At 43.1% G+C, this 20,065-nt stretch overlaps 1 protein-coding gene across 3 annotated transcripts in view; it reads left to right on the top strand.

Annotated features, from left to right (window-relative positions):
• The window catches only part of satb1b (SATB homeobox 1b), a 57,049-nt gene extending 39,521 nt beyond the window's left edge, over positions 1-17,528 (top strand). For all 3 annotated transcript variants that reach the window (XM_087848465.1, XM_087848464.1, XM_087848466.1), the window contains exons 12-13: positions 13,349-13,555; positions 15,362-17,528. In XM_087848465.1, the coding sequence (XP_087704591.1) occupies positions 13,349-13,555; positions 15,362-15,982 (828 nt within the window). In that variant the 3' untranslated portion in view covers positions 15,983-17,528. The remainder of the gene's footprint in view (positions 1-13,348; positions 13,556-15,361) is intronic.
• The last annotated feature ends 2,537 nt before the right edge of the window (positions 17,529-20,065 follow it).

Consider the following 20,065-nt stretch of genomic DNA (forward strand, 5'->3'; position numbering starts at 1 on the left):
TCCTCTGACATGCAGATAAGGAACAAAGTTGTATTTAGTGAGAACCTTTATTACCATCTTTGTGCTCAATTTTACTGCAGTGTTTCGTACAGATTGAAAGTATCCTTGTGGCTGTGAGTGATGAAGCTGCAGTTTACCAATATTCTCTAAATGCCTCACAGACAGGCGATCGGTAGATGTGAAAGTGTAATAGAAGGCAGCTCTTAGTCAAAACACAAAGACTTGACGCTGCACTAAATCAGGTCTCTAGCAATACACCCGAAGCAGGTGAACAATTGTCAAGAAATGAGAACAAACCCTCCCACTACCCACACACACACACACACACAAGCTCGTTCAGCTATCTTAGTGAGGACCTTCATTGACATAATGGTTTCCCTAGCCCCTTACCCTAACCATTAAAAATGAATGCCTAAACCTAACCATAACCTAACCATAACCTAACCATAACCTAATTGTAATCCTGACACTAAACATACATTTTGAGTGAGCCTCAAACTTGTGAAGACCGGTGTGTGTGTCCTCACAAGTGACTGTTGGTTCTCACAAGTATAGTAGGATGCAGATTTGGGTCCTCACAAAGATAGCTAGACAGGAACACACACACACAGATTCCTAAATAGATAAGAAACAAGCAGACGTCCTGTTCTCTTCCTCAGTGCGTCACCTTGGTTCCTGGGAAATTATGACGGCCATTTTTTTCAAAAGATTGTTGCAGATTTAAAACCAAGTGATTAGTCAATATAATAGTTATTGATTAACAATGAAAATATTAGTCGATTTTGATTAAACATGAAATATCATATCCAGTAAAAGTGCTGCCTTTATGCTAACTGATAAAAGATGGCACTAGTTTTATTTTAACCAGAAAAAAACATTTTAAAATGTGGTGGTTTGTTGTAGAACACATACCCACAATATGCTCATTAGTGATTAGCAGTGATTTGTGGTCTCTTTAGTCATACTGCATATTATTGGCTACATTGGTTACTCGTTTTTAAAAGAGGTGTTGCTTTGAAGACATTTTTTAGGTTTTTAAAATGCTAGTATTGTCTAAATCAGTGAGAGGAACAGCTGAATGTATCCATTTACAATGTTCAAAATCATCACTTAAGCTTAGGTCAAGAGAGGTTTGCAGCCTTGCAGGGGGAAAAAAAATAACCATCCGAGCCGTGGGTAGAGCACCATGCCAGCAGAGACTGCTGGTACTGTGGTTGGTGATGAGGATGGAGGATGGGCTAGACTGGCAGGATGCCCATATGGGGTCCAGGGAAATAATCATGGGGGGAGGGGAAGGAAGAGGCCTCATCACTGAAACTGGCACTGTCCTGTCTGCTTGGTTTGCATTTCAAACTCTGCCTGTTCAGCTCAGCTTAGGGTTTCCCAGTATGTTTACATAAGCACGGGACCAGGTGACTGGGACACCACGTTAGCGTATCTGAGACAGCCGAGAAGAGGAGAACAGATCTGACAATCTTTAAGGAGAGAAAGATGGGAGATGGTGACCTGACGGAGGCCACGTGCAGCAATACTTTGAGTAGAAAAGTTCACCCGAGCCTGCTCATTGGTTCACGCTCCACCGAGCGTGCGGTTAAGAGTGGAGCATGTACTGTGTGTTTTTCTGAGGAGGCACATTGAACGCGTGGACCAGTGCATGTGTACTCCAGTGTGCATATTTATGTCGGCTGGTGTTCGGGGAGTTTTTGGAACGCAGCCATGCTGTCCTCTCTTAGGGCTCGTAACCACTGAAGGCCTCTGCCAGTCCTCACCCTCCACATGCACATATTCAACGTTGCGTTTCAATCACTCTTTTACTGCCACATATTCAGAGTAGTAACTATAGAGCAGCGACTCTAACCCGAGCCACAATACTTCATCAGATTAATGTTTGCTATTTACTTGAAGTCAGAGCATTCATTTTTTTTAAGCAATCCACAAAGCCATTCTGATTTATTAGGATACATATTGTGTTTACTCTTTGATAAAATCGAAATCATTATTCATGATCCGTTCCTCAATGATTCAGACTGATCGAACGCTCCAAGAATGCTCCATCTCCATTTAGCTTCAGGAGATGTCAGACTTGGAGAAAACAACTGCGCGCTGCTGGTTCAAATCCAGCGTTGACACTGCCAGAAGTTGCGCTATTTGCCAAACGGCCCATTTCATTTTAGCCTGCAGAGGTGCAAGCTATGATCTGGATAGCCCGGAGTTGATGTCAACATTATTAACTGGCTCAGTAGGGCTAGAGCACTATCTAGCAAGCTGCAGTGCTTTGTTTTCATTCGTGTTAACAGGGGAGGCTTGCTGTGTTGGCTAGCCTGACGGAGAGGGCAGCTAATATTCAGCTGAGCGATGGGAGGTCGGCTGAGGGTGGGGTGGAGCGGATCGGGGGCATTCCTTTGACACGACTTTTATGTCTAAACATTCCCAACACTTCCTGAGAGGAACTGTGCGGTGGATGGAATCAGAGTCCCTGCTGTCATAAAACAAGCACCCTGGGAGCCCCGCGCACTGCGGGGCTCAAAGCCCTCCGACTCCTCAATGGCCAGTGGAGTACAGAACGCAGTCACCACCACAAACGGCGCCCTCCCTCCCCATCTCTCTTTCTCTTTCTGTCTCCCTCTCTCACTCGCTCATTCTCCCCTGGAAGAGGCTACGCTAATTAGCCAGGCTCTAATGAGACAGAATGGCACTGATCTGGTCCGCCGCTGCGCCACCGGGGGGGCCGAGCAGGGGGGCTGGTGCAGTAGGGGAGAGAGAGGGGGGGGGGAGGTTGGTGTATGCCATCTGTCACCCTGCACCCGCCTGGCACGGCAGTCCCTGGAGTGGAGGAGGGGGGCGGTGGGGGGCCGGTGATGGCGGGGAGTGAGTGCCTCGTTGGTCTAAGGATATGGACTATTGGGTGAAGGTGGGTGGCGGCGGCGGGTGGCGATACTGATAGGAGGAAGGGAGGGTGACCGCATAACTGTGACTGCTTCATGTTTCCAAAGTTGCTAATTTCCTGTTACGGGTAGAATCCGCTTAGTGGTTTTACATGTTTTATACGGACATGAAAGCTTTTCTTAGCTTTAATCTCAGCCAGCTACACCAAACCAGACACACACATGCAGCTCCGCTCCGTCCAGTGGCTGCTTTACAAGAGGGGCAGATGGCTGACCTTTTCGGTGTCTCTGTCTAGATTGTGACCGTTCAGAGGTTTGTCTGTTGTGAGGAGCGTTTTGCATGAAAATCGGCGGCATCCATAGATCATCAGAATCGACAGTGAGGATGTTACGCTGGTACTCGTTACAGTTTTGCATCGCTTCCCACAAGTTTGACTTTTCCTGTTACAGCAGTGCTGTCTTAATTTTTGTTTGTGTGCTTCTCCTCACCTCTCTCTCTCAAATTAGGCAGATCAGAGTGAGCATATCACAGCCCCTGGGGATCTAAAAGGGCCGTGGCTGTTTATTAATTGATTTATTTATTTATCTCCCGTGCCTGCTTGGTTATTAGGTTGCCATGGGAAACAGGCTAGGCCAGATCCCCTCCATTATTAAAGACACAATTTCTTGAACTGGAGACCCAGCTGTCTGAATAATTAATTTAGTGAACGAATTATCTTGCAAACGGTAAGTCTTCCCCTCCCTCTGAAATGAGCCTTTCTCTTATTGTTTAATGGACAGTGGAATTCCCACCAGCCTGTTTTCCGAGCCCTCCTCCTCTTAGTGGGAGCACGGGGTCTCACTGAGCATGCTCAGAGCACTTTGTGTCTCTCCTGCCATCTCTCTCACTTACGCCTTACGTGCCACCTCTCACCCCATCTGTCTCCGACCGCACAACTCCCTCCCCCCCTCGTCGCCCACCTCCTTCCCTGCAGTCCAAACTAGGAATCTGCCCCGACTGTCAAGACTCCAAATTGTCTCATCCTCATCACCTCTAGTACATTACTGTATGACAAATGTTTCGTGGAGCACAGCAGCTGTTAGCCAGTTCGCTACATAACTGAAGTAGCACTAGAGCTCTCTCGATAAACAAGCCTAACCGATGCTTATTCTGTCACACAGCTCACATCACTAGTTCTCACTGTTTTCTGCCTTGTTAGAAAAAGTTACTCCTATTCCACTGACAGGCACAGGGTTTTGCTAGCCTTTTCTTTCCTGCAAATGTTAGCAAGCTAACCCACTCCCACTGTCTCCACTTCTCCTGACAGACCACACAGGGCTTGTTCTGAGGCCCATTCTCGCTAATCTGATCAGGCAGGCAAATACGCCGGGAAAAGCGCTTTAATGATCCCCCTAATTACCTCAAGTCAATACCAACTGTATTATTAGACTCGGGGAAAATATTCCATTAGGGTGCCCCCCGTGGGAGTCCCCCCTGTGCGCGCTGATGTCACGCGCTGCGCGCCCCCTACGCTTGTAATTAATTTTATTTACACACGCAGGAATGCACAAGGTCGCACCTGCAGCCCGGAGCCGCCCGACTCGGCCCGCCTAATCAGATCTGTCATAATTACCATTCTGCATGCTTCTGACACACGCCGGGAAATATTTCAATTTAACTACAGCCACTAGCTCCGGCAGATGCAGCGTGAGAGAGAGAGAGAGTGTGTATCTGTGCTAGTGTGCGTGCATACAGAGTGTGAGAGAGGGGGAATTGCACGGGGAGATATTAGGACCTATCTAAGTCCTCATCCTGCTTACGTTCACTTGGTTTTGCTACCATTATTTGTTCTCCTCTCTGTCTTTCAAAATCTCGTCTCTTTGCTTCCTCTGAGGATGACTGCCTCTCACTACTAATCACTTTATCCACATTGAATTCTATTAGTAGGTAAATTTACAATATACTGCATGAACTGAGCCTGACGAAGGGCTTCCAGCCATGTTTCACAGAGACATTTGAGGTTTTTCAGCGATTTTTCTCGACATTTGAAAATTGTGATTTTATTTTATAAGACAAGTCGCTTCAAATTGAACAGGAAACAAAAAAAACCTCATATCTTTTGTCTGACTTTAAATATTTGATCAGTTTCACTAAAATCTGCAAACTTGTCGACAATTAAGAACACTTATTTAGCTGACATAGACAATTTGCAGGTTCTCTGCTATTTCAATCCCTAATTCAATAAGATCAGTCATGATTTATCAGCTTAATTATGCTTTGATATTAGCAATTAAACCCCAGCTTTGAATTAAATCTCAATCAAGCTCTTATAATTGATGGAATCAGACTCCATGTAGGTGCTTTCTGCGTTTGTAACGTTGCTGCAGTTGTTGATTATCTGCAGTTCATCTTCGATGTGTTTGTTGTCTTGTGTGCATTCATCCTCCATCTGCCTCAGCAGTATTGAATAGAAAAGATTATAAACAAGAGGTAAATTTGTGGATGGAGAACAGTGTTTGAACATTCAGTGTGGCTGTGCAGACAGTGCGGATATACAAATATCAGCCCACCACCAGGCTAAACTAGATTATGGTGCAATTTCAACAATACTAATATTTGATACAGAGAGACACGTGTACTGTAGCATCATCAGCGACTCCATTTTCAGCCATTTTGTACACATGAAAAATCTGTGGTGCTTTCCTGGACAAAGAGTCCACTAAAATGTGAAGTTTACCTTCTTAGGAGAGAAAATATATTTCCTGCGAGTGTTTGGTCAGGACTGAGCGAAATATTACAACAGTTTAATTTGTGGATATGCAAATTTTAACAATTTTTTTCCTTGGGCTCGGGCAGCGCGTTCATCCTGCAGACAATCAGGGTTTTCTGCAGGAGGACGACTGTGGGAAAGTCCCTGGTCGTACAATTGTTACTGTGTTATGTGCGGTTGTGTGTGAAGAACTTTGCTTGGAAAAGAATAAAATGTGCGGTTAAAAAAAAAGAAACTGTAACCACACAGATGTTTAATGTGCTCCATTTTTGATGGACTGGTCATTTGCCTTTGGTTATTCTTTATGCTCCATCTGCCTCTATTTGGTTGCTCGAAAATACCCTCAATGCTTTATTGGTTCGGCAGCCATGACGTAAACTGCCACACAGAGCTACTCGGTATTGTTTCTGGGAAGGAGTGCTGACACAGAGAGAGGGCCATTTCCTGCACAGTCATGCCTCGCCCTCACAATGTGCGTCGCGTTAGCTGTCAGTCTGTTATTGTTGTCAACTTGCTTATTGTATCTGGAGAGGTCGCGACCCCTCTTCAGAAAACGCTCGCCGTTTGGCTAAGACTTCTCCGTGTCACAGCTCGAATAGAGATTAAATGTTTGGCATGTATGATTCAGACTGGCGAATCTCTCTCCTAAAGCTCAGCCACTGACATCCTCACAAAAGAAGATAGTAACACAATCTGGCAACCACAATCTGGAAAGCATCCTCTCTGACAAGACATCAGAGTCGTATCAACGAGATTTAATAACTAAAAAAAAAAGAGTTTTAAAGGCAAGTTTCTAAAGATTTAGATGACTCAGTTTTTAATCCTTAAAAGCTTTCCTTAAGAAAGAAGCGTCCGTACTAGAAATTTCATCATTAATTTCTGCAGTCGCAAATCCAGCCATCCTTGGGGCCTGTCTGTCATTTTACAAAGATGGTCGTTTGATCCGTTTGTTTTGTAGCCTGCCTCCTTCGTGAGGGCCTAGGACCTGCGTGTGAATTAGAATCAGATGGTGAGGTTATGAGAAATTATGCAGAGGTAAATAAAAATGTGGCTTAACAATAAATTCAACTCTTTGATCACCATCTGGTGAACAGCCTTAGATACGATACAAAGAAGGTGGTATATTATTAGAAAGTAATAAAAGCACTGAACGTTTTTCTCTCGATCCATTGGAGATGCCTCGCACTTTCAGTGCCGCGTTGTCTTCTGTAGTTAATATCCACTCATAGAATAGAATAGAATAGAATTCAACTTTATTGTCATTGCACATGCACAGGTACAGGGCAACGAAATGCAGTTTGCATCCATCCAGAAGTGCTTTAGCCATTTAGTCATGAGTTGTCAGAGAAAAAGCTTAGAGAGGCAAACTAGTGATTTGGCGGGTCCCTAGTTTCTCCAGAATTGATCAGAGTTAGTATTGGCTCTTTAGTGTTGCCGTGGTCTTTCTCAAAAACTATGCATCAAGACATAAAGTCTAGCCAGAAGCGGCATTATAAATGCAACATAAAGCGGCCTGAAACAGAGCTCAGTAATCCTTTTCAGCAACATTGGCTACATTAGTATTTTGTCATCTAGCAAAGCCGTTTCCAGCGCAAACCTTCTCTTAAGTAAAAGAAATAATGCAAACACGATTACTTTGCATTACTTTGGATATATGATGAATGCACAGTTCAGTAATCTTTTCCATTCCAGTAGCGAGACAAATTCGTATGTTCAAATCTCGCTAGCAGACATTTTTAGTGCAAATCTTGCCCTTGTCCTGATCATCTGCCTATCACACGGAGAATGAAAGAAAATAAACACGATTACTTTGGCGACATAATAAATTCCCCGCATAACCCAACATATTCATCTAGCTGCAGCGGTGCAACGATAATCAATGTGGTAAATCCTTAGCTGAACTGCAATTTAATTCCTTCCCTTTAAGCATTGATCACTGGATCACCCCCACGGAGGAACATATATTTGGATTAAGGCCTGTCCTTTTGTTAAAGGGTTAGATGGAGTTTGTGGGAGTTTGTACGTTTGCTCCGAGAAGGCAAACTACACAAACACAATTGAGTTGAACTTGAAGAAGTGTACATTTTTGTCACAGAGTTCATCTGTTACAAGAGATTGGAACAATGTGCTCTTAGTATATTTTTTGGCCGCCCTTCCAATTGCCACTGCAGTTCAATTAAGGCGACTGACCCCGTTTCCACTGCCTTTTCATCCTCACTGTATGCCAGAAACAATTGGTACAGTCAAAGCTTTTTCTGTTTGCATATAAAGACCCACACGCCGCAAAGGAATCTGGCCCAGAAATGTGCAGTCAATTATTGCTTATTGTTGCGGGAGATTCGCATATGCCGAAGCATCGGGAACATCTCAAGACTCCACCGTCGTCAGCAGATGGGCGTCCACCATGCCGTAATGTATTTACAACACGGCGCACGTTACCTCGCAGGGTTGAACCCTGCGCGCGCAGACGCCGGATCGGCGTGCTCGGGGAGGAGAAACAGGTTTGAACATACCGTGTTATCGGCTGCGTTTATCTGCATAGTGTTGCCTGCCAGTGCTGGGCCTCTGCCAGGTTCAAGGAGGAGGAAAGACAGTGATGCATTGTCTTCCCCTTTCTTTTAGCTCGCTGCCTTATTCAGACACAGGAGGTTTGTCTGGCTGTCTCAGAAACCGTCTTCTCCTCCAACCAGCCAGCCACAACAATAGCCACGATCATTTCTTCATCACCGAGTTTCCCTTTTCATGTTTTTTGTGTCATCTTGGCCTTTTTTGTCCAGATGGTTAAAAAAATGGTGCTCAAAGTACTTTTTGTTGGGTTGAATGTGAGGCATTATTTTTGGTCACGCAGTAATCTGAGAAAGGAGGGCGGGAAAAACCTCAAATGGCAAATTGATGGACATCTGTTGGCTTATTTTAGTTATTTATTTTGCGGTGGCCGAGGTCAGCTTTATGGGGCTGATAACAAGCAAATGAGATTAGGGGGAAGGTGTTGGTCCAGGCCATGTGACAGACCTCTTCCTGTCTGTCTGCCTGTCTGTCCACTCGGCCTGTCTCGCAGCAGAGCCAGATTTTATTTTAAACATTCCTCCGAGCTTCCATGTTGGGGGTGTTTGCAGCAGTAGTTTGGTGGCGAATGGGTGGGTGGGTCGAGCGGTGAATACCATGCTGTTCTCTGACAGAGCAGGCCTATGCTCTCATTGGCAGCTTGTGACTGCAGCACACATACACGGTGTACTGCATTGCATAGCTGGGTGAATCTTGCGCATGAATTCAACTATTGTGTTGCAAGGAAACCGTTTCTCTCAGAACACCCGGTTACTATTTATATCAATATTATACAATGGTCTGCTGAAGCTCATGGGGCTGTGCTCAGATCTGACCTCCAGGGCCCCGAGGTGTTCTTTTAATTTGGCACCCCATGACCCCGTAGCCCCATGAGCCACCGGTCATGTCTGCTTCAAAACAAAGAAAAAGAATCCTTGATTGTCAGTCCAGTTGTTTGAAAGTAATTAATAATTAAGCAACAATGACCCAGAGGCAGCGGATTACAGCGCAATATTGTTGCAGGTGTGTGCCAGCATAGCAAGATAATCCTATGCCTTTCAGTACTTATTGCTTCAATGAACCTGTTTGCAGCATCTGTGAGTTCAACTGAGAGATGTGCTTTGTATCCAAATAAACTGCCTTTCCAGTTCACTACTTAATCTGTGATTTCTGAGGTTATCTAGGTTGGAAAAAATGTGTTTGGATGGACGGGTGTTTGTATAGTGCTTTTCTAGTCTCGCTGACCGCTCAAAGCGCTTTTTATACTTCAAGCCACATTCACCCGTTTATGAAACATTTTTTTCACTTTAAACACTCGCATGCTAATAGCTACACGTGGGGGCAATTTGGAGTCCAGTATTTAGAGTATGCGAAGGACAAGCAGCCTGAGAACTGACCTCTGATCTCCTGAGCCATAGCTTTCTTTATTTGGTCAGCTGTAAAGCTGTTTGTCCTTAAATGAGTAGTAAATATGATTTATTAACCCTTAAAGTGAAGGTTAATTTAAGAAGTCGGGATGTCATGAAGAATTGCAGTTTTTGGGGTCAAAGGTGTGACTTTGAGGTCAAACTAACGATTCAAATGAAAACAACGCAACAGTTTTCACCCAAGAGAAAATTTAGTGGAAAACCGTAAAAAGGCCTACTTTGTGGCGTTTTCCAAAGGTGCAAGTGATTTCCCACAATGGGCAAATTACAGGTGCGGCAGACGCAGAGGAGACTGAGGAAAATGAACGTTTACAGCGGTTTTAGGTCACCGTTCGCTTCCAACACAGTTTGATCGTCGTTTTTCTGCTGGGTGTTGAGTTCTAGCTCGGCTGACATTGTTTTCTGCGGTTGCGAACTGCGAGGGGGGGATGAGAGGTGCGAAGATTAGAACTGTAGAGTCCACCTAATAAAAATAAATCTGTTACTTCTGTTTCTGATATGAATGTAGGTTTGCTGTAACTGATCATTATCAAAGTTATCAGCCAGAGACAGTGTAGCGAATATAAGTAGACTTTTGGTTCCTGTTGCTGCAGCGTTTTGTAGTCATGCGATATGAGAAAATGCCTTTACAACAATGTTGTTGTGAAACACTTTGAGAGAGCGCCATATTCTCTATTGGTCGTCAAACAGGCCTGTTCTGAACTACCTGTTCTGTTTATTTATAGAGAGCCCTTAATGATCTTCAACAAAACACTGAGTACACTGCATTGAAGAGCCCTAGATTTTTGTTTTCTGGGCCGTATTGGAACACTTTAGCGGCAGGGGCAGCAAGTTCCATGATCCAATCAAGAGCAGTTGGTGCTTGTCAGCTGCAGTGGAGAGGCTCAACAAATTACATTAAACAATAAAGGGGAAAACAGATTTGAAACAGTATGGTAATATCAGTGGAGTGCGGGAATGTTGAACATAAAGTCTCGTTGATGGGGTAATTTTCGTGAAAAATAGTCATATTTAAGTAGGTTTCATATCAAATAAATTTCACGGTACGCCATATTTTACAATACATTTGTTACTTTACTTTATCCCAACTTTATTTCTTCCAAAGTTCAAGAGGGAACTGCTCACTTCTTTCTCTGTCTCGCTCTCGTTGTCCCTCTCCATCGCTGTCCTCTCTGCCGTCCCCCTGCCTCTGCCTGGACTGTGGAAGCAATGCAATTAGACAAACACAAACAGAGCTCTTGAAGCTGGAAAGTGCTGACTGTCCGCAGTGTTGGACAGGGGCGGCGTTTAAAAACATCATTTTCTTCGTGGCACGTGATCCTTCCTTCAGCATCGTCTGTGGCAGCCCAGTCGAAAGCAAAAAAAGAGAGAAAAAAAGCCACACAAACGAACATTCACACTTGTGAACTAATAAACTCTGTACTTTATTTCATCAAATGGACTTCCTGGCATTGGAATGGAGTTCACGTCGCGCCTTTGTTTGATTGGCTCTGCTACTTTGGGTTTAATCCTGCTGGTTTGGGGAGTGTTTGAGTTGGATTACTCCATCGTTGGGCTGGGGTACTGTTTCTCTGGCTTTGACAAGATGGTGTGTGGTGGTTTGTGTGCGTCTGTTTGTGTTTTGTTTTTTGTTTTTTTTTTGGGGGGGGGGTGTCTGTGTGTGTGTGTGTGTGTGTGTGTGTGTTCTTCCTCACTACCGAATCAGCTGAAACCACAGACAGCCCAACTGGAGCGCCGTCCAAATCCCTCTGCATGCAAATTAAAAACGCAACAATAAACGTGGCAAAGGAACAAGGTGGGCACGCAGGCTTTATGGCCCCCTCTCCCCCACCTTTCTCTCTCTCCTTCCCTCCCTTTATGTCTCTCTCTCCCTCTCTTTCTCCCCCTCTCGCCTTCCTCCAAAACCCCTCCTGGGTTTGATGTGGCTTATGGGAGGAGTTGGAACAGGGGACAACCAAACTGCTGAGTTATCTCTTGCATGCAGTGTGGCGGCGTGGCTCTGCCCTCTGTGTGTGTGCGTGTGTGTCTGCGTGCAGACCAGCAGCACGGTGTAATCCTGTGGAAATGAAAGGTGCTGCCGCGCACTGGCCGGGAGATTACAGCGCCGCTCTGTCGCGCTGCCAGGACAGACTACCCGGCTGAGAGAGCGGCCCTCCGTAACACACACACTCGCACACCTCGCTGCCTGTCTTTGACGCCGCGTTTCCTCCTCGCTGCTTTCTGCTCCCCCGGCCATCCCTCCTTCTTCATCCTCTCTTGTTCCTTTACAGCTCTCTTCTAGCTTCACTACAATTCCCACATCACTGCAGGCCCCCCCACTTCGTTACCCTTCTCTCTCTCCCACGCAGCTCTTCGGTGCGTTGTTTCCTTTCACTCTTACTCACACACTCACACGCTGGCCTGCTGAGGTTTAGGTCATCACGTCTGACCACGTCACTCTGCCCCTGTAGAGCCCTTCTGTCTGTGCAGTCCTCAGTCTTTCACTCGGCTCCGTGAGCAAACATAAACACACATTTAGCAACTGTGACCGTGAGGCGTTTCTGTTTGTAAAGAAATGAAAGGGAAGGGAGATCAGTAGTTAGAATCGAGTAACACCGATGTTACCAACACTTTAAATAATAGTTTGATCAAGCAACAGTTCTGATCATTTTCTATTTTTATTGTGTCCTCCCGTTATACTGGGGAAGCAAACATTTTAAATCTTTCATATTTGGAAAACAAAACGTGGCCTGACTTTGCTAAATCTTCATGTTTTTTGCTGTTTATGTGGATGCCAGTCGACATCAGCAAAATCTGATGGTACCAATAATAAGCTGACATGTTGGTGCATCGCTACCTGCAGCTGTTTTTATGAGCAATAATCCCGCCCACTGATTTCTTGGTCATTTCAATTTATCATTAGATTTGAATGTGTATTGTATCTTGATCTTCAAACATCCAATGAACATATGAACTCGAACATCTTGATTATTTTAGCAACTGATTAGTTCCCTATTTAAACAACAAAAATTTAATATAACAAAGAATAAAATATCAAAGCAGTATGACCAAATGAAAGGAGGCCAACTGTTATCATGCATGTTTAAGTCACGTTTGCAAATACATGAACAACTACGAGTGAAATACATGTTGGGGGGGGTTAGCGCTTCCTGTCGGGCTCTCGCTGAATCTTTTAATCACCAAGGTCAGACCTCTTTGTGCATTGTGTTAATCAAATAAAGCCTTTTCTTACTGCACTTGTCTTATACTGTTCCTCAGCTCTGTCTTTCATGGCCCTCTGCTGGAGCATTTTAAACATGGGAGTCACTCACTTCCTCCCAAGGGTGCTACTCAATATGCCAGTATGTCTTTCTTGTCATATTAAAATGTTCCCTCCTGCTGTGCTGCTTGACCTTGTCTACCTTACGTCTTCATCTTCAGCTGTGTGACCCAAAAAAAAAAAAAACAATGGTGCATTTTATGAGTGGTTTTCGTTTTATTTTGTTCATTTTAGTGAAAAAATGTGTTTATTATTTTGAAATGGTGTCACAGTGGCTTTTTCTTCCTCACAGTACTTTGATGCTTCCGATAGAAGCAGCTCTGTTTTAAGGTTTCGTAGGCTGGTTGATTGTTTGGCCTTTTTAGGGCTGCAACTGTGCTTAAACATTTTGGAGATCACAGATTGGGTCCAAATTGCAGTACATTCTATTCTTACTGATTTGTATCCTTTTTCTCCTTCCTTCCTTTCAAATGTTTTGTCCAGGGCTGGCTCTGTGAGCTGCTGCGCTGGAAAGAGGATCCGTCTCCAGAGAACCGAACACTCTGGGAGAACCTCTCCATGATCCGACGCTTCCTGAGCCTCTCTCAGGCCGAACGCGATGCCATCTACGAGCAGGAGAGCAGCGCCGGCCAGCAGCACCACAACGAGCGGCCGTCGCACTTGATGCACATTTCCAGTGACCAGCTACAGGTGAGTGTGATATTTTTCACCAGATTATGACCTGAGCCAGTGCCTTTGGGCAAGGCACCGAGCTAAAACTACAACAGATGTGTTCCAGAACATGAATATTGAATCATTGAATATGTTTCTGGGGCTGAATCCACTGGTTGGCTGTGGCTGATCACGTGTTGGGTTAACTGCTTATTCTAAACTGTGGATGTCAAAGTAAAATATAAGGTGCTCCCCTCCCCCAGCTGTTAAAAAAATGGATAGATGGGTCACTAATTGCTAAATCAAAGCAATTTGATTATTTGTGCTTGTGATTTGGATCTCTTTTTGGTACAATTACAATATTATGTAACAGTGGAGAGAATCATTTTTAAAAATCCTAATGAAGTCTGATTATTGTATCTGTGCATATCCTGTTTTCCAAAGGTCTGTGTCGAGAATAATTTAGTTAAAAAAAAGGGGGGGAAACCTTAATTTTCCCCATTTGACTTCTTCTTTCAGTAATTCTCCAGGAATTCGAGTAAACAGCACTCAGGAGTTTCTGCGAACACATAAATTAACAACACGGCAACACTTAAAAGTTGCTACTTTTTAAGCAAAAACCGTTTTCAAAGATATCATTAGGCTGAACTTGCTTAACAGAGCTGCTTTATAAGAGACATCTGGCAGATGAATAGAAAATAACACACAGGCTCGGTTAACGGTCGAAACATCTTAATGAAGTACAATAATACTTCTATTAAAAGTCTGAGCCACAGCAGAGTGGTTGATTAGTTATTTGGTTACTTGGATACAATGGCAGCGTTTCACAAAGACTGTCATTTAGTGGATATAAATAAGGTAATAGGATTTCTTTGACAAATCAGTTTGAGCAGCAGATATGGAATGAGGGAATTTTGTGCATACTTTGCATGCAAATGCGAAACGGTTGCAGATTGATAAAATAGGATTATTTCTGATTTAACGGTGCAGTTTTACAGTGTCCATAAGAGACTGGCGTTTAACTATTTTGCGCTGCTCTTTTACTAACGTGATACATTAGCCAAATTAGCTCACATTTGCTCAACAAGAACTAGCCCGGCTCAGTATATGGGTACAGTAAAAATCACATCTTTGGGTGCATTTATGCAGCTGGCAAGCAGAGTCCCTGCAAAGTGCTGTTTTGCAAACTTCATTATGAAACACCTATCTACAGCGTCTGACTCAGAAATGAAAATAAAAGAGCGCCCATTCTGCAGGGTCAATAGAGACCACGAGTTGCCCACTCGCTCGCTCTCCAACCACACAATGAGACATTTTACGAGTAATGTGTCATGTGTTTACACTAACGGGACTCTGACGGCAGAGCGAAAGCCATCGATAGCATTCTCACACGGCGGCAAATCAGCCGGACCATCGCGATGTGAATTGTGCACAGGGAGCTTGTTTATCACTGCCGGGCAATAGAGGCACGATAAGCAGCGCAGGATATAATAGAGAGGCCAGTTTGCCTGTGAATTCCCAGTGTGCGTGGAGCCGATCGTGTCACTCATGTGTACGAGTGTCTCTGCCGGTGTGGGGCTGTTGCCTCCTCTACCTCCACAATGAGACTCAATCTCCCACTACCAAAAAAGGAAAAACATCATATCTGCAGAACTGATTGCATTCAATGAGATATTACATGGAAAATTCCTTCAACCAAGTGCCTGTTCTATACACAGCAGGCCCATTTTTCCTCACAACTCAATTGATTTTAATGAAAGGCCTTATTAAGGCGCCGATAAGTGTTCACTGATAACATCCCCATCTCCTTTCTCTTCCCTCTTTCCTTTTTTTTCCTCGCTGCAGGCTCAGCCGCCTCAGACGCAGCAGCAGCACCAGCCCTCCATGTCCCTCCACCCCTCCCAACAGCCCTTGCAGCAACAGCAGCCCAACACCGGTCCCCGGTTGCCACCTCGCCAACCCTCCACCGCCTCTCCGGCCGAAACGGAGGACGAAGGCAGCCGCGGAGGGAGCATCAAATCCCGCACGGGCGGAGGCAAGATCTCCCTGGAAGCTCTAGGTATCCTGCAGAGCTTCATCCAGGACGTGGGCCTGTACCCCGACGAGGAGGCCATCCACACCCTTTCAGCCCAGCTGGACCTGCCCAAGCTCACCATCATCAAGTTCTTCCAGAACCAGCGCTTTTATGTCAGTCACCCAGCAAAGGCACCCAAGGAGCCCATTAACAACAACAACAACGCCGCCACCATCGCAGCCATCGTCAACAACACCACCAGCAGCAGTAGCAGCAGCAGCAGCCCGGCCTTTGAGGAAGAGCTGACGGACTTCAGGGAGAGCGGAGAGCTGCTGAAGGAGCTGGACGAGAGCACGCAGACCAACAGCACCATCTTCTCCATCAAGATCGAAGAGCAGCTGGGCCGAGGCGCCGAAGCCCAGTCCGAGTCGGAGCACGAGGCCAAGGAGTAGGACTCTCCCTCTGAAACATGTACTGAGAGTTTTCCTGTGCACACAGACTGGTGACTGTGCTAAATGTAACGCTCTGGCCGCCACAGAAACACCACACTGCAAACAAAGAAAAGTAGTGTTTTCAATCAGTACAGCATCTGGACTGTATGAGGAGTGTTCATATATATATATCTATATATATATATATATACACACACATATATGAACTCACAGTGCGAAATGAGTGTTCACACACTGGAAAGCCCATTTCAGACTCAGTAATACAAAAAGTACTACTTTTTCGATTTTGTAAAACTTGTATTATTCACTGTAAAGACTGATGCATCGTTTAAATAATCTGCACAAAAAAAATTATAAGTATGTTGCCGTGGATATTTGCTGACTGCACTCTATGTCTGTTGTTTTACACTGACTTACTTTATCTTTTTGAGCTACTGATTATTGAAAAAGGAAAAAAAAAGTTCCCCTGGAGTTTGCTAGGACTTCGATAGGTGTTTACGTATGTGATGTTTAACTGGATTTTTTTTTTTTTTTAAGAAAATAGCAAATGAAATCAAGGACCATGTGGATGACAAGGCCTTAATTATGAGGTATCAAGTCTGGAGCCTGCTGGCAGATTAGTTATTCTTTTTAAAAAGCGCATAATGTGATTATGGATCACTCCAAACTCTGGAACGCGATCACCCAGCCCAGGTGCATCTACGAGAATAGCTCAGTCTCTTTACATATTATTTGTTAGGGAAGAAATATAAATATATATATATATAGACATTATATTGTAACTGTAAAAAAAAATACAGTCTTAAAAAACTATGCCAACAAATGCCTTGTACTATACGGCACTGCCGATGTTAGATTATTTTGCAAAACCTTTGTCACTGTAACTTTCTGAATTGCCACACAGTTGGAAATGTGAATTTCACAATGTTTATGTTGTCTGACATTATTTATTTGCAGTTCATGCAGTGTTTCTGATGTAATTACTTTTTCTAAAAAAAAAAACTAAAAAAAAACAGTTTACGTTTCCTCGTGCGCGCTCTCTCTCTCTCTTTTTTTTATTCCACCAATCTTGTTTCTATTTATAAATGTAATTTCAGTGGGCAGTAAAAACAAGAAGTGTCTTAAACGTTTTAAATGGAGAAATGTGCTTTAAAGGTTGCCTATAAAAAGTGCTGTATGTCAAGCAACTCATGCTACAAGCTTCACAATTAATGTTGTATGCAATTTTTACTATCATGCAAATAAGCTTAGGTAAAATGACTAACCTATAGAACACCTTAGAAAGAAAAACATATGCAATCTGTGTGAAAATCGATGTCTGCGATGTGTCTTCCTTTGGTTAAGAATCCAATTCAAAAAGCTACTCCTGTATAAATATTCTGTAAAAAAAAGTGTTTCTTTTTTATGAGTTCATTTCAATGAGAACACCAGTTATTTTGTTACGACTGACTGTTTTATAAGTGTTTCTCGGTTCCTTTCGGCAGAAATGTTCTAACTAGAAGTGGTTATTGATTGTTAATTACACAATTAAACTGTTTGTATTGTACCACAGATTTCTTGGCATTAACTTGACCAGGCTCTTGACACCAGAGGCGTGTTTGTCTCCTCTGGAAACAGGAGAGGAAACAATGTGAAATGGTTGGTTTTTTTTGGTTTTTCTTGGTTTTCTTTTTGCTTTTTTCTTTCAAAGATCAACTCCAGTTACTGACTCATTCCGCTGCGATCACTGAACCCATGTCACTTGTAATATCTGTAAATATCACATCTTATGAATCATTGATTGTTTAATATTGTAAATATATTTGAAGTTTGTGCAAAAGCTCACCGTACAAAGCTGAATCGCCATTCTGTCGTGCCTCTTCCTCCCAAAACCGACTGTACCGGGGCTCTTCCGCTGCATCTCCACTTCTACATGCTGAGTGTATGTGAACCACCTTTGAAATCTAAAATAAATAAATGTTAGGTGTGAACACCTGTAATAGCAAAGCCCTCTGCAGGAAGTTCGGCTATAAAACAGCGCAGGTGTCCTGACCTTGCCGTAAACCCCAGGCGGGGCCAGGTGTCTAAACCTTTAGGAAATTACCCCCACCCGTTCACACCCTGAGATATGTGCCAGCCTGTCTGGACCAGTGTTCCCTTTGTGTTGTGCTGTTTTTATCCCATAAATATAGAAAGAAATCCACAGTGCAATGTTGCGTGCAATGTTGCGTACAATGTTGCGGGAAAAGAACAATCAAACGAAACAGACATATAGAAGTGTCAGATGCTCTCAAGAGGACATCCTTTTGTCAGAGGTGATCAGAGGGTACACGATAAGTGTTAAGAGGTGATAAAAAAAAAAACATTACCGCATGTCACAGAGCAAAGAGGCGCCATTATGCTTCATTATTTCTCCATTTTGACATTACAAATGGCTTACTCGCTGACAAACAGAGGTGAAGGCACCAACAAACAGGAACTCTAGCGTAATACTCCTCCTCATTATCACTGTTTTCACAAGGATCAGCTATATTTGCCGCACGCTTACAAAAGGTTTTTCTACACAGATGGCTAATACTTTGCTCTAACAGTGGTTCAAGACTTGATTTCTGATGTTTTCTGGAAAAGTTCAGCTATAAAGTGAAATATCCTACAGAGGGGTTATCCGGTGTTCTCCAGCAGCTGTAAAAAAAGTCTTGGGCAAACATGGTGTTATTTCAGGGGATCGTGAGATGAGGAGGTTTGCCATGACAAGAAAGAGCCAGTTCTGTTTCACCATGGGTGGGTATCATGGGTGATTGCTCAGAGAAGACTGGCAAGCGCCGAACAGGTTTGATACTCCATCTCCATTAGGCTGTTCGCTGGCTCTCCACGCCACCACACGCACTTCAAAGACTTTCCCTGATGTCAAAATAGAAATCATAATTACGACAAGAATGGTGACTGATGAATCACTGACTCCGTTACCCCCGGGTGCCTCATGCTGTTGCTTATTTAGAAAAAAAATTAGCAGGCTACACAAATTTACCAGAAAGCTTGTAGATGATGCCACATCATACTGTGGTATGCCGCCGGTGGAGAAAGAAGCCCAGCAGATACAGTGTCTTCTTGTGATATTTGTAGAAATCCTCAGCGTCAGAGCAAATAAACAGCTTCCACATAAAGACGTGGCTGGCAGACGGTGGGCTGGAGAGGCTGAGGTCAAAATGCCAAACAAAGTTTATTTTTAACTAAATTCACAGGTATGTATATTTGGATGGCACAGGAGGTATCCAACTTTAAGCGGAGATATCATGTCGCATATTAAGTGATATTTTACCTGCAGGTCATAGGAGCTTAATGGATTTGGTGTAGAGCTTTGCCTTACACTTTGCACAGGCCAGGCATGGAAGTTCAGCAATAATCCAACATGCACAAAAAAGTCTGTTTTTTAATTGCGTGTCAGTTTTACATTCATAAATATATGATATATATATTTTTTATTACATATATTTTTGACTGGCAACTATTCATCTCAATTAGGTTTAGTACTTTATGTTAAAATTATGTTATCCAAATGAATGGAAGATACACTTTTAATATTTGGTCCAAATATTTTGTAATATTTTTAAATATATATATATATTTATAATATATATATATATATATATATATATATATATATATATATTTATTTATTTATAATATATATATATATATATATATATATTTATTTATTTATTTATAATATATATATATATATATATATATATATATATATATATATATAATATATTTATATTTCACAAAAGCCTGTGATGTAACAAAAAACAGGACATTGTCAAAGTTGATAAAGATTTTTAAAAAGCTGCACTTAATATTCTTTACAAATGTGTCATCTTAATGTAGTATCTTATTTTTAGCATGTTTTCAGAGTTAAATAATTTTCTGTCTGATAACTAAATATGTCAGTGCTGTGCTGTAAAAAGTACCTTCTGTGCTCCGTCAAAGAGAAGCTCCTGAGTGAGGCCTTTAATTCCAACTGCCAACATGTCAGATTGGCGTGCTGGACGGCTTCCAGGTTTGTGGTGAAAAGTGTTTAAGTACAGTATTTTAAAACATTAT

This window comes from Neolamprologus brichardi, chromosome 11 (assembly GCF_056152115.1).
Source record: "Neolamprologus brichardi isolate AB-2024 chromosome 11, ASM5615211v1, whole genome shotgun sequence".
NCBI lineage: Eukaryota > Metazoa > Chordata > Actinopteri > Cichliformes > Cichlidae > Neolamprologus > Neolamprologus brichardi.